This window comes from Scophthalmus maximus, chromosome 17 (assembly GCF_022379125.1).
Source record: "Scophthalmus maximus strain ysfricsl-2021 chromosome 17, ASM2237912v1, whole genome shotgun sequence".
In the NCBI taxonomy this organism is placed as follows: domain Eukaryota; kingdom Metazoa; phylum Chordata; class Actinopteri; order Pleuronectiformes; family Scophthalmidae; genus Scophthalmus; species Scophthalmus maximus.
The window spans coordinates 1,368,846-1,392,895 of NC_061531.1; the positions used below are offsets into that span (position 1 = coordinate 1,368,846).

The following is a 24,050-nucleotide window of genomic DNA, read 5'->3' on the forward strand; positions in this document are numbered from 1 at the left end:
CCAAAGGCAATTTAGGATAGTGTCTTGCCCAAGGAGAGATCTGCATGCAGACTGAGGGAAGCTGGGATCGAACCGGCAACCTTCGTGGTTGGTGAACAACTGACTTGACCGGATTTTATTTTACAACACAGTTAAAGTTTCTACTTAGACTTTCTGACTCTGTTATATGCCTCAATAAAAAAAATTACAATAAAAAGAGATAAAACGTTTTAATTGTATAGTTTTACAGAATGCAGCGGCCCGGTTGGTCTTCAACAGACCAAAATTCTCCTACATTACTCCGCGCCTTCTCACCCTGCACTGGCTTCCAGTGGTGGCTTGAATCTGATTCAAGGCACTGGTACAAGCCTACCGTGCTGCGCACGTCTCAGGCCCTTCCTACATCCAGAATGTGGTCAAACCTTACACCCCAGCCCCTCCACTTTGCTCTGCTACTGCCAAACGGCTTGCTACTCCCTGACTCAGCTAAATCTTGTCTGTTTTCTGTCCTCTTTCATCAATGGTGGAATGAGCTCCCCATTTACATTGGGACAGCATAAACCCTTCAGTGCTTCCGTCGCAGACTGAAAACTCACCTGTTCACACTACACACTCACCTGTTCAGACTTTACCTTAGCCCTTGAATTTATTTAGAAAAAAATAAAATAAAAATAAAAGAAATCTAAAATGAGCAATTGAAGCTGTTTTTGCCTGTTTGATAAATGTTTATGCACTCTTTTGAATTGTTGCACACATTTTTGGGGTAATATCTTCATCGTTTAATGCACTTATCATAAGCAATGAATGTAATGTAATGTATTAGGGACGATATGATCATAATACGATTTATGTTAATTAAGTGAAGGTTGTGGTTTTTTGCTAGGCCTGTCAGGGCTGTTTGATGCCAGCCTCCACCATGCCAGCCCCTCCGGTCCTGACCCGTCCGTCATGAATCTAATTTCAGCTCTGGAGTCCCGGGGTCCACAGCATGCCCCCTCTGCTTCTTCCCTCCTCTCCCAGTTTCGCACTCCCTCTTGGCAGTCCGGTGAGTGTCAGCCTGAGTGGTGAATGTTGCACTTTAGTAAAGAACAAACTAATTTGTTGAAATACCATTATTTCTAAGTAATATTTACTAATTTAATTCTGCAAACGAGCAAGTGTTTCACAAGATAGCATTTATTTCATTCAAGTTTTTAGTCTTAAACTGGTCCTTTTTATTACATGACTTTGTAAATTTATTAAATTTGAGTAGTGACCAACAATGTCCATGTAATGTTGTTTCCCTTAGCAATGCATACATCAGCCCCACCGGAGCTCTTTATTTCAGGGGCACTCCCAGGTTCCAGCTCCTTCCCCTCTTCCTCGGCCCTTTCTGCATACCAGCATCCAGGCTCCTTCTCTGGACGATCTTTCACTCCCTCACTATCCCTGCAGGATGTGCCTACATTTAGCCCAACTTCCAATGGCTTGCTATCCCCCCATGATCCCCTGCTGCACATCAAAACACCCTCTCAATCCAGCCTGGGCTATGATCGCTTGCTATCTTCGCAGAGTGCCACCTACCGGGGCTCCCAGGATTCCCTTGCCTCTACCCAGACACAAGCCCCTGCCTCCTCATCCAATTGCCACCTGCCCCATCCTCAGTTCAACTTGTTATCCTCTCAGCTCCACAACCAGTCATCCCAGCTCTATAATGCGTCCATGCACTCCTCCACACCAGCTCTGCCACCCGAAGCCCCATCTCAGCCCCCTTCTCCTCCAGAGAGGGCAGTTTCCCGGCAGGACAGTGTGATCAAGCATTACCAACGTTCATCCCCTGCCCACCCCACAACGCTCCCCCTGCAGCAATATGTCAGCTGTGGTGGTTCTAGCTACCAGCAGATAGCCAGCCATCACCGGCATGCTGGAGTGTCATGCAGTCCCCAGGGGGAGCAGAGCCCATCCTCTGACCCAAAACCTTCATCACGGATGGAATCCCACACATATCGACCTATCATCCAAACTCCTTATACATCCTCATCCTCCAGCTCCTCGGCACCTTCCTCAACTGGCACCAAAGGAGCCAAAAATTCCAGCTCCAGTAGTGGCTACTCCTCTTCAGGTTCAGTATCATCCTCCTCTCGTACCCCACACACTCCACCATCTGCCTCCTCCACTTCTTCTTCATCCTCCTCTAGCACCAAGGCAAGCACTGCCTCCTTGTCTGCTCCCTCTCGTCAGCAACCCCCACCTCAGTCAGTCCCAGCACCACCACCTCTACCAGTGGTGTCCTCCACTCTTGTTCAACAGTCAACACAAAAACAATGCCTCTCCTCGTATGGCTCTCCATCTGTGGCCAACACTAGCGCAGGCCTACCAGACCAGACCCCTCCTCAGCAACATGCCCAGTCCTACTCTCCCAACCAGCCTCCATCTGCACACATTGCCCAGTCTTATGGAGGCTTCAACTCACCTCATGCCCAGGACCTGAGCTCTGGGACAGGTGGAACTGGAGGGAAGGCCTTCACTGGTATAGGCACAGGAGGACACTCGTTTTCTGCAGAGATACTCTTTGGGGATTCAAGCTTTGGCTCAGCTTCTCTCAGAAGAGCAGGCAGTCCGCCCCTAAGGTATGGGAGTGCAGGAGAATCAGCAGGAACTGGACCTGTATCGGGAGCTCCAGCACTTGGTAGTGGACTTGGATCTGTACGATCAGGGAGTGGGACTGCTAATGTTGTCACTGGAAACAGCAGCTCTTACCACCTGCCTGAGTCTAGTCCCTCACCCTCCATCAGTTCTACTATCAGTCGCCCTGGATTGAACTCTCCTGCTGCTGATCACCCTGCACGGTCCCCTGGAAGCACAGGGGCCAACAAATATTTGTCCTCCATCCTATCCCCTGCTTTTATGTCCTCACCACAAGGTTTCCATGACACAGGGCGAGCGCAGAGCAAGTCCTACCATGCATCACCACCCAAGCCAAAAACAGAGACAAATGTCCTGGGAGTTCGGCAATCTCAAGATGAGGATGATGATGATGATGACGATGATTTCCTCATCCATCACTTACTTAATGCCCAGGGAAGTACTTCCCATCCTTCCCAGCATCATCCATCATCTCAGCAACTCCCCCAGCCTCTCCCAGAGGCTAGAGATGGGGAAGGCAAGGGGATGGCCTTTGGCATTAACAAGATCTCAGAAGAGCGTTACCATCTTCAGAGTGTCATTCGTACCAATAACACTACCAACAGTTCAGGTCCCGGAACAACAACTGTTGACGCAGCAAGTGGCTTAAACAGTCAGTTGGAAATATCACAGAAGAAACGGCAGCAAACCAAGTCAGAGTTAACCATATCAAAGTCCACTGCTGGAGGGATAGGAGAGGTTACTGACTCTCTTTCTAACTCACATACTACCCACTCTCATCAACAACAGCATGACTCCATGGGCTCTGTAAACCATTATGGAAGAGGGGACCCCTACACACAGCAAACACACTCCCAGCATTCTCATCACACTTCACATGTGTCCCCACACACACAACACCCTCAGCATTCACAAATCCCCCAGCACACTCAACACACACAGCATACTCAACATTCTCAGCATAGTCATCCCCATTCCCACTCACACAGCCAGCCGCACATGGAGCTGAAGAAGATTTCAGATGCAAATGATAATGCATACTTGTGTAACACAACAGATGTTCAGCAGACTCGACAAAGCCAGGTCCCTCTCTCTCTGATGGATTCACCCCCCGATCAAACTGAGATGCTGCAATCTGTGCTCTCCCATACTACCCACAACAAGATGGATCCCCAGCAAGCCCCTCGACAGCAACATCCTTTAAGACAGCAGGCCATGATGGGGTCAGCTTTAGGAGTAGGGCCTGCTGGAGTGGAATCCCATTCACAGAACCAGTCCTCACAGTTGCAACTCCAACTCCAGACCCAGGGTATAGATTCCCACTATAGCATTGGAGCCCAGCCAAGAGATCAAACCCAAGCGAGTCAGACCTCAGTGTCTCCGTTAGACATGCTAGATCAATCTCTTTCTCAGGCGAAAAGCAGAGACAATGGAGGAGCTCTGGAAAGAATTGGGGTGACGGTTACTGGAGGGGAGGGAGTTACTGGCGACATACATAGACAGCAGCACAGACATACACCTCACCACCTTCCCCAACAACCAGCCTCAGATCTCCATGACTTCCTCTCTGAACCGGATTTGGGCTTGTCCACATCGTCACACCTGCATCACCTCAACCAGCCTCAGGCTCATGCCCACCCCCATGGCCACCACCAACAGCAAGCACATGCTCACCATCAGCTGTCACACTCTCAGTTAGCCCACCCACACTCCCACCGGATGGCAGCAAATATGGGGACTACCCAGCAACAGCAACAGTCCCAAAGGAGAGCGCCTGAGACCCAGCTGTCACACTCCCAGTTAGATCAGCTCAAACAGCACCAGTTTGAAACAGTGAACCCAGAGTGTAAAGTAAGACACAATCAAGCTCAGCAGCAGAGGTTTGCTCCTCTGACACCTGTCTGCTTTCCAGACTCTCTCTTAAATGATGAAGACCGCTCTTTCTTTCCGGAGATGGAGGACATGTTTTGTTCAACTGATTACAAGTCAAGCTGTGTTTCTGGGGCAGGACAGGCTGCCCAAGAAAGCCTTACACAGGGCCATAGACATGGGCAAGAGGGTATAGATGCCTTAAAAACAGGAGGTGCTGGAGAGGGCTATGATATGGTTGGTCATCATAGTGATCAAGGATATGGGCAGTACAGCCACAACGTTCCAGAAACAGGAAATGGCAATCTGCACTTAGACCATGACTCTATGAAGACCCATGAGCTTCCCTCTACTGTGAATACTGACCAGCTTGGCCTCATCCACTCCCAAACTCCCACTATTGGATTGAACTCAGCAGTTCAAGGGGATAGCACGGTGAACAAGATGATGGGAGTGGGTAGAAATTCAAGCACTGCTGGTCTGACATCACCTATCTTCTGTTCTACTCGACCCAAGAAACTCCTGAAGACCAGCTCATTTCACTTGCTCAAACAACGGCGCGAGCCACAACCTCAAACAAAGAAAAACTATGCGCAGGAGTATGAATTTGAGGATGATGAGGATAAAGCTGATGTTCCAGCTGATATTCGCCTCAACAGTCGACGCCTTCCTGACCTGCTACCTGATTTGGTTTCCAGTTGTCGGAAGGCTGGTGGGGCTCCAAGAGTTGGTGGACTCAGTCCACTAATGAGTGACTTGGACTTCTGCCACCCCACCAGCTACTCTGCCCTTGGAAACCCTCCACAACTCCTTCCCCACGATGGCCCCAAGAAAAGAGGCAGGAAACCAACAAAACCAAAACGTGAAGGCCCTCCTCGCCCACGAGGTAGACCACGTATACGTCCACTTCCAGAACCTCCTTACTGTAAGGGGCTGATGGGATCAGTGGCAGGAGAAAGTAAGCGGGGTCGTGGGCGTGGTCGAGGGAGAGGCAAGCGGGAAGAAGGGCTTGTAGAAATGCACCCAGATATAAAAACACAAAGCCTCCCATATCATCAGCAGCAGTATCAACAGTTCAGCCAACAGCAGCATCTCCAACAGAATCCACACCAACATCAGAGACAGCAGGAAGACCACCACCAAGCACTGCAACAGCCACAACAACATCACCTGCATCTCCAGCAGCAACATGTGTCCTGTCCTCAACACCAACCGCATCATCATCAACATCAACATCAACCATCCCAGCAGTGTCACCAGGATCCAGTCAGACCTATCAAGGTAATAGGTGACAAAAGAGGAGATAAAGATATGTCAGGTTTTTTATGTAATTTTTTCTGGTTAACTTGACTTTTAGCTCTGAACTAAGATAACACAACCCAAGAGATTGTTGTTGTCTTTCAAAATGTTTCTCTCCAACTGAAGCTTTACAACCTTTTTAGTAGGCCACAGATTGTGTCTCAATGTTTAACAATTGGCAGCATGCTTAATCGACTATTACAATGGAAATTACTTGTTCAGAGAAAGAATGTGGCTACAGTGGCATACTTTTTGATTCACAGTTGGTCATTTTTCAGATTTGTGCACTAATTTCATGTTGCAATGAAGCCAAAACTGACTTCCTAATCATTCAGTAATGAGGGCAGCTTCGAGTTACAACATGCATGTTTGGTAATTCATGGAATTATAATCTATGATATAAAGTGACTCATTGATGTCTTTATATATATATTTATACATACCATGTGGACCACCGATAACAGCTTAGGTTACCATTAGGCCCTGTTCACAGCTGCTATAAACATTTGTCTTCGGTGATCCGAAGCACCCAAGACCACGTACTATAAAACAGGATTTGCAGTGATCAAGATTATTTAAGTTTTAACGCTGTGTTTACTGTTCTACTAAGCTGGTTCACTTCTTACCGGGGTGAGTCGACATGGGAACCTGCTCCAGAGACGGTTAAGTTCGTAATAACAGATCAAGGCAGCCCACCTACTGAACTACTATCACTGCAGCTCAGAAAAATATGAGGAGACTGTGTGACGATAAAGATTGATCAAAACTAAATGCTATATCTTTTATTAGAAAAATGATCCACACACAATCCCATTTCCCATGATTATGAATGAACAATTCAGTCTGATTGACCTCATCAGACATCAATTGCTTCTCTCATCCCCTCTCTACTTTAGCAGCAGAAACAGTCTGACATTACTTCAGCTTCTGCTCATAATAGTTAGATCATCATCAGACATCCATCCATCCATTATCTATATCGCCTTATCCTTTAAGGGTTCGCGAGGGGGCTGGAGTCGATTCCCAGCTGACATTGGGTGAGAGGCCTACACCAATGCATTGTAGGACCAACATATAGAGACAAACAACCATTCACTCTCACTTATGAGTGACCACTTGTGATCGGATCTGACGTCCTTGCAAAATGTCCCAGATATGGCTGCTGGTGATGTAATCTGGACCCAGAGTCTGTGCAGTAGTGGTTGTGTAAGGTTCGGCAAAGCAGTGTATTTAAAAAATTGGTAAATAAAAACAGAATTACAGTCTTTGAATGTAAATTATAAAATCTATCTAAAGTAATCCATCCAGGGAAACACAACAAACAGGAGGTAAGGCTGAACCAAACAGGAGATATAACAGGAGTGCAAAACGGAGCAGGAGACATCACCAGGGCACAACACAATGCAGAACACATTGCAAGCAAAAATTGAACAGAAAGGACGAACTGACACAGAGGACTGGGAGCACAAAGACTAAATTCACAAGGGAGGCAGGGATGATTGAACATAGGTGGAATACAAGGAAAGGGACAGGTGCAGACGATTACAAGGGCAGGAAACGGGACAAAGGCAGGAAGAAATCCTATGAGGGAAGTAACTACAACACAAGGAAGTCACTTAACAGAAAAGTGAAATGACCTGCATGAAATAGTTCATGAAATCACAAGACCAAAGATGGTCAAAAAGTTCACAAAAGTCAAAAATATAGCTAAAAGTCCTCAAAGAAATCCCCCAAAGAAAGTATTTTTCCAAGTGATCGTTTTCAACTGTGTCCTTGGGCGCTTTCACTCTTGTGATCATCAGATCACCCGAGATGGATGTTAATCACAATTCTGACAGGGCCTCGTATACTGTGATATATTTCTGTGAAACCAGCCTCTGAGGGGTTTTTAGGGCCTTAGGCTACAGTAATTCCACTTAAACAAATGTTGCATGCGCCATGCGGAAATTGCTGTTGACTGTCCCGTCTGTCACTCAGATCAAACTGCCCAGTCCCTCCGAATCCTTGTTGAGGACAGACTCTCTGTCGAGCACCGAGCCAGTTCTGTCTGATGGATCGGTGGGGTCGGCACCGTCTCTGGGCCTGAGCCCGAGATCCTGCGCCACCACTGATATCAGCAGAAATGAGCTGAACCAGGTGAAAGACAAGATGATGAAGCATCAGCAGAAAGCTGGAGAGGTAAAGAACACACACGAGAAGCTTCACAGAAAACTGTGGCAGTAGAAATACCTACAGTATAACCTATTTTATCCACTCTTAGCTCACTGTGTCAAACCAATGTGGAATGAGCTTGTCTAATTTCTAAGTATGATTTTTTGGGTCATCATTTCAATACAGTATTAAAATTTGAAAGTATGAAAGCGTGATGATTTTACCATGCAACTTTGAATGTACTGACATTGTACAATATGTGACCAAAGCTGAGGGTATTCTCATCTCCTCTGTCAAATTATACACTGACATTCAGCTCAGGGAAAATACAAAATGACAAATATCTTCTATCTATCTGGTATAAAGCAAAACTTTTGGAACCTGGAATTTGTGCAACGTAACCCATAGTATTTGCTTTAGCAATATTTATCAGCTGAAATTGAATTTCCTTTAAAAAAAGGTTTTGATTCATGTTTCTCAGAACCAGTTAGAGGGGAAAAAAAATCTTATTTTTTTCGGTCATGATAAGTATTTAAGGGGCAGTAAGCGATTCTAAAGCAAGATAGGTTGTGTAAGAATCAGCTAATATTTCCTCACCCCAGTTTAAAAAACGGGGGTTTCGGTGCAGCACAGGCTCCGTAGATCGAAAAAAACAAACTGGTGCGGATCGCACCACACAACACTGTGTGCACTTTGTTAACATCACTCGTCGACACGTTGAGAGACGTGCTGGCGGCTGGAGCTGCTTCTCTGTGGTTTTGGCCTCTTGGTTAGTGTGTCGGACTTCCACGGCCCGGCCAGAGCAGGAAAAACACAACAACAACAAAGAGAGAAACAGGATCTCTCCAAAATCGCTTACTGCCCCTTTTACTACTTTGGAATCATGCGGTACCATTTGGGCTGCTCATGTCTTACTTTTTGTTGAGGTCTGTCTCTGTGGAGGACCTGCGCATGACAGCTTCAACTTTGTATTTCATCTTAGAGGATCACACCAGCCACAATGGTCGTCATCATGTTGATGTTCTGACCCACTCGTACTCATTATTCATTCGGACATTGTTGACGGGCATCGCAGCTGGTGTGCTGGAATGTGTTAGAGTGGAGGGGAATGGTTGAAACCGAGTGCATTGATCTGTGACTTGAAATGAATGAAGGCTAGGGGCACAAAGTGGGGATCAATGGCCCCTTCCCTACTACCTACCCCCCATACTTAGTACGCTTGCTTTGGTTGCTCCTGCTCCACACACACACACACACACTCACATGCACACACACAAGGTAAAAGCAATACCAGACCTGCTGTCCTTGCTGTTAAAGAAAGCTAGTTGCCTCGGCAACAGTGAAACACACTGTGTCTGCAGTCAACACTTTGACAGTGAAGGGGAAATTTTACATTTTCTTTCCAAGTTCAGTCCAGTTGAAGCAAAGATGAATTGTTGTTTCGGTTCAAACACAGAAATGCTCTTGACCGACAGAGTCAGTCACAAAACCTCAAAATCTACCAGAGTCTCACCAGATCAATTTAATTCAATTTTATTTATAGAGCTACAAACCACAACATACTTTATTTTTAATACTGACCGATAGTGAGGTGGAGACCTTACAGGGTCTCCACGTGTGTATAGTGTGGTTTGAAGGAGTCAAATTGGGAAGGGGACTCATTGAACAGAATATTGGTTTTAATGATTTTGATGAAGATTCATTTTTCTGTTTATTTCGATTTGTGAGACAATGCCCACAAAGGGCCACAGTTTCTTACATTGTTCTGTCGAATACATGTAGGCACACACTACACTTAATTTGTTTTTATCAGGGTCAAACTCCCTTTTTTACATTACAATAAGAGGGAAGGACGACAATAAAAACGATTGGCACAACAACATCAAATTGTGAATATGTTCCTGGTTGTATGCAACCTCCACCATGAACTCTTCAAGATAATTAGCATCTATGAACATTTAAAAAAAAGAATTGCCTCACGTTATCGTTCATGTACCTGACCTTTACCGAATGGATTTTTGATGCTTACACAGATGGTGTGGAAGAAAGACGTGGACGATCCACTGAGTCCTGAAGCCTGGGCCGCTGTTCAGAAACCCTCCAGTTCAGTGAGTTGTTTCACACCCTCTACAGTAATGAGCAAAATCAGGTGATTCTATTTAAGTCATACCTCTTTTATTCAACCCTACTCCACCTTCTTAACACCCCGGATGCCTACAGTCACTTAGAGTCACTACAGCCAATATTTGTGTTACAATTAGGACATTTTGCCCCGGTACAAGTGGAACAAAAACACTCAGCCAGATTTTTGTGGTTGGGGTTTGAAGAGAAGGAGGTTATAGTTGACTTGACAGGCAGCTCCCTCTGACTGACAAAAGCGAGAGGAGAGCGATGGCTGTTACCAGGGCAGCTGTTGCCACGGTTACTACATTTTGTCAGCGCAGGACTCTTGCTGCCACCTGCTGTCTGTTTTGCTTTATTACCTATAGCCTAGTTGTCAGGCCCTGAATTCACCGAATAGCTTTAAGTGACATTTAGAGCTGGGCTTCTCGCAAATGTAAGATTAAGAATGTTCTGAACATTCCAAAATAGAGCTGTCGCTGAATTTATTTGCTTATTTCACTTTTCATGCATCTTTGTTGCCTGTGCTTGTAGTAATGTCTCCATAGCAACAAAATCCATCACATTTCCAAGATCCAGCTTCTGAATCTGGAACTGATGTCTTGTGTCTGTTCTTTTTCCCTATTTTCTGACATTTAAACTAAGTGATTATTTAGTTAATTGAGAAGTTAAAATTGATTAATTGTCGATGTGAGTAAGTGTAACTTACAGCCTGAAAAATATGATGTCTTTGTTTCATTCTAATGGAGTAATATATGGGTCTTTACATTCCAAGTCACCTTGGGCCTCCCAGTTCACACCATGGATTTTCTTGAAAAAATAAATGTGAAAACGTGTATCAAAGTCATGGGACCTTGTAAAATCTACGTAAAGTGGACCTCTGGGTCTAGCTCCCAGTAGTAGGAGATAGAGGATAGTCCATTCATTGGATGTGCGTTGGTTCAATCCCTGGCTCCTCCAGCCCATGTGTCCTGTAGTGTACAGAGCTTTAAGTGGTTGTTATGACTAGAATAGTGTAATATAAATGCAATAGTATAAATGTACAATTTTTTAGTTCTGAATTCTTGAGGTTTGGCCCTTGGAGTTAAATGTAACAATTTCTCTGATTCTATTTATGTGCATTATGAGCATTGCATTGGGTTTGAATGTGTACGGAACACCCAAGAAACATGTTGGATGATTTGTGACATATAATGCAAAAAGTTATTATTTGATAATTTTACGGTTACCTATACATTTTCTTAAATCTTTAATTTTAAATTTTTCGCAACTATCAACCATAACAATCATTGATATCATCTGAATATTAGCACTTTCCCATTTAAAAAAGTTTCAAGGAAATCTAAATAATCCTTCTTGGGAAAGAAATACAGTCCTAATATCTTAAAAGTAGTGTTTCAGCTATGAAGCCATATTTATCAAGATCTGTGGCATTCAATTGTTTTACAGAACTTAAAAAACAAGTGATTTGTTAGAGCTTTATTAATACTACACAGAATCAACATTTGGTGAAGGCTTAGAATTGCAGAAATGATAATAAATAACTAAAAAGGTAGTGGGAATAGAGCTAAAAGGTTTTTGCAAGATCCCATGAAGTTTTCATCCAATGCGTAAACATGGTGAAAGACACCTGTGCGTTTCTGAGATAGCAAATTAATATAATCACCCCAAATAATTCTCACCCCAACCGGTCGAGGCAGATGTTTCACCCACATCTGAGTCTGGTTCTGATAGAAATGTCTTCCGGTTGAATGGAAGTTTTTTCTCTCTCCGCTGCTCATTGTGATAATGCATGTTGTGATTAGCACTATAAAAAATTTAATTGAATTTAATTAATGCCCAGCAGCATTGAAATTAAAAGACCGTCACTGAAGTTAAGAAGAAACGGTTCAATACGAAAATGGCCTAAAAGAATATTCCATGACTTCATTCACCCGGAGAAAATAGTGAATTTTAGGTAGATGATCTAAAAATAGATTCATGGCAAGTCACTTACCAATAAAGCAGCCATCTTCATGTGCGCTCGCCTGGCCGTCTCACAACGACATTAGTCAAGTTAATACATTTGGAATCATATTATAATTCGAATTGTAGAGTTGAACAGAATAATGTAAATCTAATTATGAGGTTTAATTTATATAGTTTTTTGTAATTGCTTCAAAGTGATTTAAATATACAATCTTTTAATGAAAAACTTGATTGGACTAACAGCAGACTCATTTCACTTGACTCCCACGACTTGTCTGGACCACTTGTAGATTGTGTTTGAACCTGAAAGAAAATTCTAAATATGAGAAAATAGGTGAATGTACAGTCCACAGAAGGGTTCTTGTAAAATCCTGAAGGCGCCTCTCATAGTGAGTGAGAACTTGTTCTCTTCCCCGCAGGTCTATTGAACATTTCAGCATCTTTGAACTCATTGTTTTTGGTTTAATCATCTGCATTTGAATGGCTTTGGTTCAGTCTCACCGCTCTCGTCGACCTTGTTGTTGTTTTAAACTGGCACAATCACTGGACACCCAGCATCACACAGCAGACAGACACAGTTAGAGATTAGAAATAGAACCAGATCTTTTTCTCAGGGGTTGGCGAAGACCAAACCAGACCAAAAAGCAGATCAATTCATTTATCATCATCCATCCATTCATTCATAGTTTGTGTCAGCTGGATTCAGGAGAACTTAATAAAGTGAGCTATGGTAACAGCTTGCTCTGCTGTCAAAATGAAATCAGTTCACGCTACTTTAAAGACAGAAAAGTGTTGTTGAATGAATCTTGCTGTGTACACTACGGCATGAAGCACTCATCAGTGATGAGATTCTGCTCTTTCGCAGGCGGATGAGAAGGCTTTTGACTTCAAACCTGGCTTCATGGCCTCTTTTTTGGACTTCCTGAAGACAGGCAAAAAACAGCCTGGCCTTGACTCGGGGCATGATGGAGGTGCGATGGAACCCCTAAACCCCTGCTCGTCCATGAAGGGAGGGATCATGCCCTTATCCCCACCACCTCCTCCCTTACCGCAGACTCCTCCACAGCAGCCTCCAGGAACATTCAGTGAGGACGGGCAGGGCGAGGGGGAGGACCTGGCTCTCAGCGGCTGCCCGAGTCCCTGCAAGCCTCTGGATGAGGAGCTGAAAAGGAACCTGGAGACACTGCCCTCCTTCTCCTCTGATGAAGAGGACTCAGTGAGTAAGAACCAGGACCTGCAGAAGAGCATCTCATCTGCCATCTCTGCCCTGTATGACACCCCACATTCTCTGGCTGCTGTGATGGCGACTGCCATGATCAAGGACCCACCCACTCTGTCCCCGCCTACCCCACAGGGGCCATCGCTCAGCCCCCCTCCCCCTGCCATACCTCCCCTCATCCCCAGCATGGAGAACGGAAAATATGAGGCACTCACGTTCACTCAGCACCACACAGAGGAAGAGCAAAACTTGGTCTCCCCACCGTCAAATAGAGATAAAGCAGAGGAGGGGGAGCCTGAGCAAGGAGGACAGGAGGAAGAGGATGAGGAGGGAGGAGAGCAGACTGAAGACAATGAAGAAATAATGACAGATCCACAGAATCTGCTGCTCGGAGTCCTGGAGGAGCAGGACGATGTGGAAGATGAGAGAATGTCTGAAATGCAGATTTTGGAGGTCCCTAAAGTTGAAGGTAACGTACCTCTTCAAGATAACATTGTGTCCATCTCATGGCCTTCATCAGCAAATGAAGTCACTCACTTTTCACAGAGTTTGTTCACCTGTCATATTGTTACCTAACGGTAGAACCTGAGTCATGTAATGGGTGGTAGCAGCATATCTCTGGTCCCTTGTGTCAGATGTGAACTGCTGATTTGAACCCGTCATCCCTGCTGATGCGCTACTTTAACCCATTTCTCACTATTCAACATACTATTTTCACCGGCTGAGCACCAGTGGGTCTCTTGTCAGGGCATTGTGGGAAAGCAGCAGCCCGAAGTTGAGGGGGGATTGAAAGCTACTTTGACCTTAAATGTTCCCCTTATGTCAAATGACATCTGATGACAACTACTCGTTTCACTGATGTGAACCATGAGAAAGCTTTGGAGGACTGCACCTCGATTTAATATTGGTCAAATGAAATCGGTCCATTTGAAGACTGGTGAAGGGTTGTGTTGTTGTTGCTGCCTGAGGTAGATTTGGGGTGGTCCTGCACAAAAGGGCTGGTGGACGTGAGCCTGTTCTTCTGTGACTGACTTTTTAATCACTAGCAACACAACAAAGAGTGTATTTTTTAAAGAAAATGTTATCTTGTGTGCATTCCAAAGTACTTGAGGTGTTTTATGGTGCGTTTTCACATTCTGTATCATCTGCTGGCTTGGTAATGCTACTGAAGCTCAGAGAAAAGACTAACATCAACTAGTGATCTTTTTGGTATTTACTTTACCGAGTATGGAATGTGTATACAGAGACAGTCACAAATAGGGCACGGATCATTGAGGGTGATGAGAGGCATCCCCTCGCCTCCTCATTTAAACTGCTCCCATTTGGAAGACATTATTGCCCCCCCCCCCATTTACAATAATCAGATCGAAAGTGTCCTTTATCCCACAAGGGATAAACATGCACAAAAAGATGTCCAGCTGGTCTGGAACAAATGTCTACGTCTGGTATTCCAGAGCTTCTTCAAGGTGCAATGTAAGTGTAAGTGTTAATTATGTCTGTTTTGTTATGAGGGTTTGTGGGTAATGCTTCAAGCTGATTTTCCTATGGGGACAAACAAAGTATCCATGTATCTATCTATTTCTCTCTCCCTCTCTGCACGGCATGCTGGGAGAGTGAGTGGTTGTGAGAGTGTGAGCAGATGAATGAGGGAGAAGACGTTAACTTTTTAATGTGCTTCTTCCTTCTCGTTGATAGGTAAGAGTTTTCATTCCTAGATTTATGTATCTGGGCTGTAAAATAAGTGTTTTTGGACCGTGAACCATGGCGTCCCTCCCTGGGGAGGCTTCGCCTCCATGGTTGATCAGACACGGGGTCAGAGTAGTGGCTGACACTCGGTTCACCGTGGAACAGGTTCCCTTTGCTGTAGAAGAACAAATCAAATCAGCCTGATTGACCTCCAAAGCATTCAACGGTGCAGCGGCTGTTGCATCATCAACAGCAGCTCTGGAGTGAAACAGCATCTGTGTTGCTTCTTAGGGTTATGAACCTAAAGTTTGATAAATATCTGTTTCTTCAGGATCTAAATGGCATGGACTTCACGACTTCAGCTTTTTATCAGTCTGTGCTCTTTGCTTGGGGAACAGTTTAAAACAGCAAGAGAGACGACACCCAGCTTTATGGCAGTGTGAAGGAGGAGCCTCTGTTCTATAATCCACTGATACGCTGCAGGATGCTCAGCTCTGCCCGTGTACGAAGGTCCCTCATCAGGGCTGGACTCACCAAGATAGACTCTCTAAGATCAAGAGGACTATGGAGAACGGCCGTCATCTTGAGTCAAGAGACTGGTTTCGAATCTGTGCTTCTAATGGAGAAACTGTTGGAGGAGGTGATCGGTGCACTTCCTGGTTGTTTCAAAAGGGCACAAGGGGCGGAGTCTGGAGAAGACCTACCTGTGAGGTGCCCAAATACCAAAGAAGGCCTTGTATGCGGTCGCTGTCACGCTTGTCAACAGAGCGTCACTAGGTGGTGTCCAGGAGTCTAGGTGGTTGGGTGTGTTGGCACAGTCCTTTCTCCCCAGCTTTGGCTCAGCTGCTCCCGACTGACTCGTCTGTTCTCGCTGCTGCTCAGAAATCTCAGTGATCAGCTGTTTGTGTTTGGTCCCAGATACTCAGCATCACAACTTCCACAAATCGGCTGGGTTAACTTCCTGATTGGACAGGCGAAGATGAGCATCTGGCTCAGTAGAAGGAACAAGATGAAAGGCTCAGGTTCTTCAGCTGCTCTCCTCGTGTTCAGAGGTCTGGTAGCTGCTCGGCTCAAAATTGAATTGACATATTTTAAGATGATTTCTAACTTAGAAAGAGTTTGTTTCAGTTCGGGGATGTGAAGACGTCTGATGCTCATTCAGTCCCTCGTTCTTCATTTTGGAATCATGGTTGTATGCAATGATTATTATGTGTTGCTGTTTTCAAAAAAATTCTTAACGTAATTGATATATATGAAAGGACTCACTAAAAGGTCAAAGGTCTCTCTCTCAGTGAAGCTCCTGGCCAACAGGTGCAAGGACGCAGCTTGCTATTCTATTTTTTTGGGTCCCCACATCTTGTTTCATGCAAGACACAAAACTTGGAATGTGATCTGAGAGTAATTTCCTGTGTCCTTAAAAACCCGTAGTAAATAACTTTCTCATTTCCTCCCCCGCCCTGTTTTTCAGATTCTCCATCTGAACCTGTGCTTGCTCCTGTGCTTCCATCACCATCACCATCCATCTCCCCTTCGCCACCAAACTACTCTTCACCCCCACTCCATCCTCCCCTGTGTCTCTCAGTACCCTCCCCTCTGCTTATCCAGCAGGATGAGAAGGAAGCGAGTCCAACTTCTCCTTATTATGAGCAGCAGCAGCAGCAGCAGCAGCAGCAGCAGCAGCAGCAGTATCCCTCCTACCAACCAGCTCCAGCTGCAGGCACCTCTCCACCCCCTTCCACATCCCCTCCTGCCATTCTGCCCTCACCCCTTTCCAACCTCCCCCTGGGTCAGTCAATTCCCCCTCCGTCTACAACTCCTCCCCCGTCGTCCTCTGATCAGGACCAGGAACCTGAAGCTGGGCCGCCTTCCCCGTCCTCACCTTCCTCTTCCTCACCCTCGTCAATGTCCTCTCCGCCACCATCACCTCCGACCCCGGAAGAGGTTCCACCGTCTCAGCGTCTCACCTCTCTCCACCTGGCAAAGAAGCAGACTGACGCCGCAATTGCTGGGGAGAGTGAAGAGGAGGACAGCCAGAGTGGAGGCGAAGGGATCTTCCGCGAACGGGATGAGTTTGTGGTTCGAACTGAGGACATCGGCACTCTTAAGGTGAGAATCCACAGCTCCAAGATGTTATTTACACTTAATAAATATGTGGCATTAATGATATAAATGGTGTTTTGTGTTAACAGATGGCCTTGCAGACAGGCCGGGAGCCCCCGCCCATCTGGAGGGTACAGAAAGCCTTGCTCCAGAAATTCAGCCCAGAGATAAAAGATGGTCAAAGGCAGTTTTGTGCAACCAGTAATGTGAGCAGACATAGATTTTATTTTGGACTAAATCCATTCAATACTACAGCACCATGTGTTCAAAGCAAATCAGTGATATCAGACAAGGTACAAACCAGGGCTCTTTGGCCCAAACGCATTTGATCAATGATCGTAGAATCCATATTATGAACCTGTATCCTTTCCTTAATCAAGATGTACATTAGACGTGTCCGCTAACGAATAGTTATGGTACGTAGTGTATATACAACCACAGAGTCCCTGGTTTGATGCTACCCATGCTATTTCAACAGCATTCATTTCCCTCACCGCTGTACTTCATTTTAGTCCCTTACTTTTTCAAACAATGAATTGATTTAATCATTTCATTCATCGTGTGTCTGAGTGGTGGTCAGTAAATCTGAGAATTTCTGTTTCATGAGAGAAGAAAAGAAAACCCTTGGAAGAGAGTGAAACTATAGGCCATTTGAAACATCACAGTATAATATTTAGGACATGTACGAGTGCACAGTTTGACTGCTGTTTAATATAATGTATAGATTTTTGTAATATTGAATAATACTCTTTGCATTAATGTAATTGGTGTTTTTATGTTCTCTTCCCTCAGTACCTGGGTTACTTTGGTGATGCCAAGATGCGCTACCAGCGTTTGTATGTTAAGTTCTTGGAGAACATCAACAAAAAAGACTATGTCAGAGTGTGCTCCCGGAAGCCGTGGCACAGAGCCGGTCTGACTCTGAGGTACGTCTTGGAATTGAATTGAATTCTTTTGCTGTCAGATCTTTGTGATCGTCTCTCAGAAGTGCCTTGCATAAAGATGAACTGATATGGATTGGAAAGGGATACCAGACTCACTCTGTATCTTTCTCATTTAACTAACTGACTGACAGGCGGCAGGCACAGCCAAAACAGCCGCCCGCCCTTCTCAGCCAAACCCCGCCCCGGGTGGAGAGAGACGACAGAGACAAGGAGAGACAGAAAGAGAGAGAGCTGAGGGAGCTGAGAGGCAGAGGAAAGGAAAGAAGAGAAGGGGAGCATAGGGATCATAATGAGAGAGAGGGAAGAGAGAAAGAGAGGGAGAATAGAGCAATACACAAAGAGATGGAACTGGATAAGGAGAGGGTGAGTGAAAAGGAGAAACAGGATAGTGAGAGACAGGACAGAGAAGGAAAAGAAAAGGAGAGAAAAGAGAGAGAACAGAAAGAGAAGGAGATAGAACAGAAAGAGAGGGAGAGACAAGAGAAGGAGATCGAACAGAAAGAGAGGGAGAGACAAGAGAGAGAAGAGAAAGAGAAGGAGATCGAACAGAAAGAGAGGGAGAGACAAGAGAGAGAAGAGAAAGAGAAGGAGATCGAACAGAAAGAGAGGGAGAGACAAGAGAGAGAAGAGAAAGAGAAGGAGAGACAGGAAAGAGAACAGAAAGAGAGGGAGAGACAAGAGAGAGAAGAGAAAGAGAAGGAGAGACAGGAAAGAGAACAGAAAGAGAGGGAGAGACAAGAGAGAGAAGAGAAAGCGAGGGAGAGACAAGAGAAAGTACAGAAAGAGAGGGAGAGAAAGGAGAGAGAGCGAAAAGAAAGGGAGAGACAGGAGGAAGAACGAAAAGAAAAGGAGAGAGAGCGAAAAGAAAAGGAGAGACAGGAGAGAGAAACTAAAGAAAAAGAAAAAAAGGAGAGGGAGCAAAGTGAAAGGGAGAGACGGGCGAGGGAGAGAAGAGATAAAGAGACAGGAAAGAAAGAGCGGAGAGAGCAGAAAGAGCAGGCGGAGAGCGTAAAGGAAAGGGAGCCGAGAGAAAAGGAGGGAGGAGTGAGGGAGAAAGAGAAGGAAAAACAAGGGGATCTGGAGAGAGAGGGGGGGAAGAGAGATGGTTCGGTGGCGTTTGAGAGAAGAGAAGAGAAGAGGGCCAAGACTTCGAGGGACAAGGCAGAGCCTCCTCTGAAGAAGAGGAAGAAGTGGCTGAAGGAGGGGCCGTCCTCCCCCTCCGAGTCGGACTCCTCTCCACCAAGTGATGAAGAAGGTCAGCAGTCCTTCTTCACAAGACATGGCCGACTCTCTGGCAGCGGCGTCAGGCCCTCAGTGCAGCTTCCTTGTGTTTCAGGGCCCGTGCGAGGCGGAGTGAACAGTCGGGCAATGCGGGAGATGTTCAGGAGCTATGTGGAGATGCTGGTGAGCACAGCACTTGATCCGGACATGATCCAAGCACTGGAGGACACTGATGGTGAGCAAACACGTGGTGAACAGATTGGCACTGTAGAGCAATTCACGAATCGAACACGGCTGGACAAACGGCAAACAGCGTTGGTAAGAAGCTTCACGACACCCCTGACAACGACGCTGCTGCCTTGAGGTGTTTCCTCAAGGGATCATCATCACCGAGTCAGTTGGCGTCACTCCCTTTCCAGTGACATCCCACACGGCCTGATTGGTCGGGGACCATGTGGTCTGTAACGTCGCTCAACAGTGACACAGCCAGAATGAATTATCTATAACCACCTAATAAGATGATATTTTTTAGAGAGAGAGTATGGGGACAAAGGGCCGCAATGTGGAACTGAACCTGAAGGTTGAAGGTTGATACCTCACAATATTACAGAGAAACCCAACAGTTGCCACAATAAGCAGCACTTGGCGACTGTGGAGAAAAAAACCCTCTCTTTTAACAGGAAAAAGACTCAGACCCAGTTGTGGGCCGAACATCTGCAGAGAGGAGATAAATACGGTAGAGAGGTGGAAAGAGAGCAGATGTATAACGTGTATAAAGTGTTTTATAACCGCACAGCCGCTTGTCTGTCTCTGTATGTTGGCCCTATGATTGGCTGGCAACCTCACCTGCCTCTTGCCCAATGGTTGCCTCGGTTGGGATTGGCTCCAGCCAATGGATGGATGTTATGCACAATAACTATCACACTTTCCCACTGAATACCTGGGATGGCCTCAGGTCGTTGGTCTAATGTCATGTTATGACCTTGTTATGTCCGAAGGTGGCAGTAATGTGCCGTGAATTCACCAACAATTAGCATTGGGGAGTAAGGAGCCATTCTGGCTCATAAAGCAATTGGAGCTGAAAAGGAAACAAGCCATTACGTTCGCTCACTGCTCTTTAAAACCTTTTTCCAGACCAGCAACAAATATGAAACCTTTCTGAAACAACATTATACCATTTCTGAATTAAAGTTAGTCAGTAGATCATCTACAGAGTCAGACATCTGACCTGCTCAAAAAGAGCACCTGTGTGGTCCTTTATGAATCTCTTTCTTTCAGTCATAGATATGTTCTGAATGTGTGTGGACCTTGATGGTTGTGGAAACATGTAGACCCCCTTTGCGATGACAGGGTCCAGGGTATGACGAGAGTGAGTTGGCCCTTGTACATGTTGTGTTAGACTGAAGGTATCAAGTCAGTGCATTTAGTTCCTTAGCATAACTGTTTTCTGGATTATTTACATGTAGGTTGAAATCCCCTGATACAATAAGAAAGTCAAAATCTGTACAAATTACCGACAACAGTTCGCCTAGCTCATCAAGGAAAACCTTAATGAAAACTCAATGAGAGCACATAGGTGTTCAAACGATACAAAGTCACCAAATGCTCGGAAAGGATTCTTTAAATAGTCTTCTGTCTGTTCTGGTAGCAGCAATTCATTTTGGGGGAGCTGATTTAATGAGGGTATTAACCCTGCTTGCTTGGTCCAACCATGTTTCATTTAAAAGCAAAAAAACAAGTTTACAGCATGTGTGCAAATATGATCATTAATTAAAAGACTTGTTTAGGAGAGATCGCATGTTCAGAAGAGCTGGCTTTACAGTCAGTTACAGTATGTAACATGTAACAGATTAGATTGGTTGACCCCAGGCTAGTTTCAATGTACATTATAAAAAATGGTCGTGCAGTCACACCATCCAGGATTCTTTCTGCCAGATCAGAGACCATATCTCTGGGGAAACAGAGTCCTTTGGTGTCTTTCCTCCACGTGCTTTCACATCTTTAACAGCAGCGTCAGCCACAATCAAAGTTTGAGGCCCAGTTGTTGGCATTCCCCGTGGCCTCTCACCTTCAGAGTCACTTCTGGTTCTTACCCTGCTGTGTGACCATCCACAGAGTCCATTTACCTCCACATTTACCTCCACATTCACTTCTAGCCGGTGAATTTTTGTTTCCAGCACTGCAGTCTTCTGAAGAAGTTTGTGGTAGTCAGCCGTTGTGAAGGGAGGCATCTTGTTGCTGGTGTAGTCCGACTAATACTCAAACACGTATTAGTCGGGGACCTCTCGGTTCATTTTCGATTTCCAAGAGGCGTTCCCAACGGACGCAGACTAATCATGTGACTGTTGATAGACGAACACTCAAAAAGTAAGACAGTTTAAAAAATATAATGGTAGCCTTCTGTTTCTTTCAGAAAGAAAATTAAGTATTATAAAGTATTTTAAACAGTATCCAGCACCTGCTTTCCATAGATTTAGTAGCGAAAGGCAAGCATAGCAACGACAAAAACGACAAAAAATAATGCAAAGCGTGCACTCAGAAGGAAGCAGTCTTAGAGACCACTCAAAGTGCTTTACAGCACAAGTCACATTCACCCATTCACACACATTCATACAGCGCTGCTATTTTCTTTGCATTAAGGCACATTTTATACGCTGCCGGAGGAGCTGGAGGAGGCAGTTTGGGGTTAAGAGTCTTGCCCAATTAAGGACACTTCGGCCTATAGGGGATGCCGACTCTCCCTCCTGAGCCACAGATGTCTCTTGTGAGGGAGTTCCACAATCTTCATATCTTGTTTATAAGTGAGTGAAGTGGTTAGATGAAGAGGTGGAGGTGACACGCATTTCCCGCAGTGAGTTAAGGCATTATTAATGTAGGAAAACCGTTCAAGATGCCAATACTTTGGAATGGAAAACCGTGGTTAATGATATTTGTAGGTCTCTCACAATAAAAGCTTTGATTAAAATGTAAGATTTAAATGAATGTTGTACTACTTTCACTCCTCAGATGAATTGTATCTCCCACCCATGAGGAAAATTGATAGTCTGCTCAGTGAACAGAAGAAGAGGTTGTTGAGGAGAGTCAACATGAGTGCTCAGCATCAGGTAAGCCTGCACTTCCTTTTACATTGTTTTACAGGCATTTGGCAAACCAGTCAATTAAACCTGACTGTCTGTTGATGTGGGTTTACAAGAAATACCTGGGTCTAGAGGCTTGAAGACTCCGGAGACTCCGGTTAAATCAGCAAATGAATGTTCTTTGCAACAATCCTTTTCCTATTCCTGTGAGTTCAAGCTAAACCTGGCCTGCATCTCAAGGCTTTGACTTCATTCTGCTTTCCTTTCTCCAGGAGGCTTTGCAGATATTCCCCAAAATGACAGCAGACCCGCTGGAATCTGGAGCTATTAAAGTTCATCTTGGTGGGGAGGGCTACAACCGCAAAACTCTCAACCGGGCCAGGAAGAGTATTCCAAGGCAACAGGTCAGAAATGGCATATCTACAACAAAACACTGTGTACTCGACTCGACCAAGCGTGACTATCATAAAATACAACATGGTTTGTACAAATTTTACATATAGATAAACAAGACATGCAAGACAAAAAAAACGGATAAAACGAAAATGCATTCATCAATAGCATATCAAACAAACAAAGACTCAAGTACAGTTGCTCCATCGCCAACTTTAGGCAAGGCTATGTGCCTGTGAAGCCCCTTTCACACTGGACAAAAAATCCAATAGCACCCACTTGCAACATTTGTGAATTCAGTCCCTAAGGAAATGACACTGCAGAAGTCATATGGTATATGACATCTGATGCTTATTTCCCCCCTTTTTCTGGGACATTGCTATATCAAAAGATCATTATCACAGGCGTATTTCCTGTGGCCAGGAAGTAGGGCAATGCCCATGACTCATAATTGGCGTGTAAATATGCTCAGACCAGGACTCTTATCAAACATGTGAGATTTGGAAAAGGTCTGACCACGTGGAGTGGAGTTACAACAGATTCTTTTCTTATTCACAGTTAAGGGGCGTTGTTCGGCGACCCCCTTAGCTGTGGCATAATGAACATATATCTGAAGTGAAATATTGCTTTCATAAAACGGTTACAAGTATGTCAAAATTAGTAATAGACACAATACAATTTACATTTTTTAATTTCGTCAAACAAGCCTTTTTTTTAACAAATACAAAAAAGTAGTCCCTCCTGGCTGCCTGCACAGAAATTCTCATTCATCCAGGTCATAGTTATGCACGAGGGTGTTGAATCAGGAGCAAGTGGACTTGTTTGTAGTTTGTTGAAGATGTTTCACCTTCATCCATCTTCTTCTTCAGTTCTAACCTCTATGGTTCTAACTAAGTTGTGGTGAATCCCGGGTGTTTAACCTCTGTGGGCTGTGGACTGTGTTAATGCTCCAGACTGTTTGAACGAATGTCGGTGAAACTCTTGTAACGAGAGACGTTAGAGTCGTTGGAGTCACTTTGTCCACACAGGTTTTGTGATCACAAGAATTTAAGTTGTTTTTAAGTCTCCTGGGAAGAGATGAAAAGATGAAGAGATGGAAGGACATGCAGCATTGTAAGTGGGAGAAAGACGGTGTCTCAGGCCTCCTCCTAGATAGATAGATAGATAGATAGATAGTTACTTTATTTAGCCCAAGCTGGGGAATTCCACTGTAACAGCAGCACGTTTCACACAGCACACAAAATATACACAATATCTACACAAACAATGTAAAAATATACGAAGTGCAAAAATATAGAGAATAAGAATAATAAATATTAAGAATTTACATGAATATTAATAGTGGAAATAGTGCAGTCGTACAATCAGTTACCAGTAGTGTGCATGGTAAAATGAAGG

General features: G+C 44.8%; 1 protein-coding gene across 1 annotated transcript in view; it reads left to right on the forward strand.

Moving 5' to 3' along the window:
• Positions 1-24,050, forward strand: part of prr12b (proline rich 12b) — a 33,156-nt gene that overhangs the window by 6,515 nt on the left and 2,591 nt on the right. Inside the window, exons 3-14 of the mRNA XM_047328202.1 lie at positions 863-1,024; positions 1,268-5,754; positions 7,750-7,950; positions 9,957-10,031; positions 12,878-13,700; positions 16,386-17,023; positions 17,107-17,223; positions 17,810-17,943; positions 18,093-19,216; positions 19,298-19,417; positions 22,189-22,286; positions 22,532-22,663. Coding sequence (XP_047184158.1) covers positions 863-1,024; positions 1,268-5,754; positions 7,750-7,950; positions 9,957-10,031; positions 12,878-13,700; positions 16,386-17,023; positions 17,107-17,223; positions 17,810-17,943; positions 18,093-19,216; positions 19,298-19,417; positions 22,189-22,286; positions 22,532-22,663 — 8,111 coding nt within the window. The remainder of the gene's footprint in view (positions 1-862; positions 1,025-1,267; positions 5,755-7,749; positions 7,951-9,956; positions 10,032-12,877; positions 13,701-16,385; positions 17,024-17,106; positions 17,224-17,809; positions 17,944-18,092; positions 19,217-19,297; positions 19,418-22,188; positions 22,287-22,531; positions 22,664-24,050) is intronic.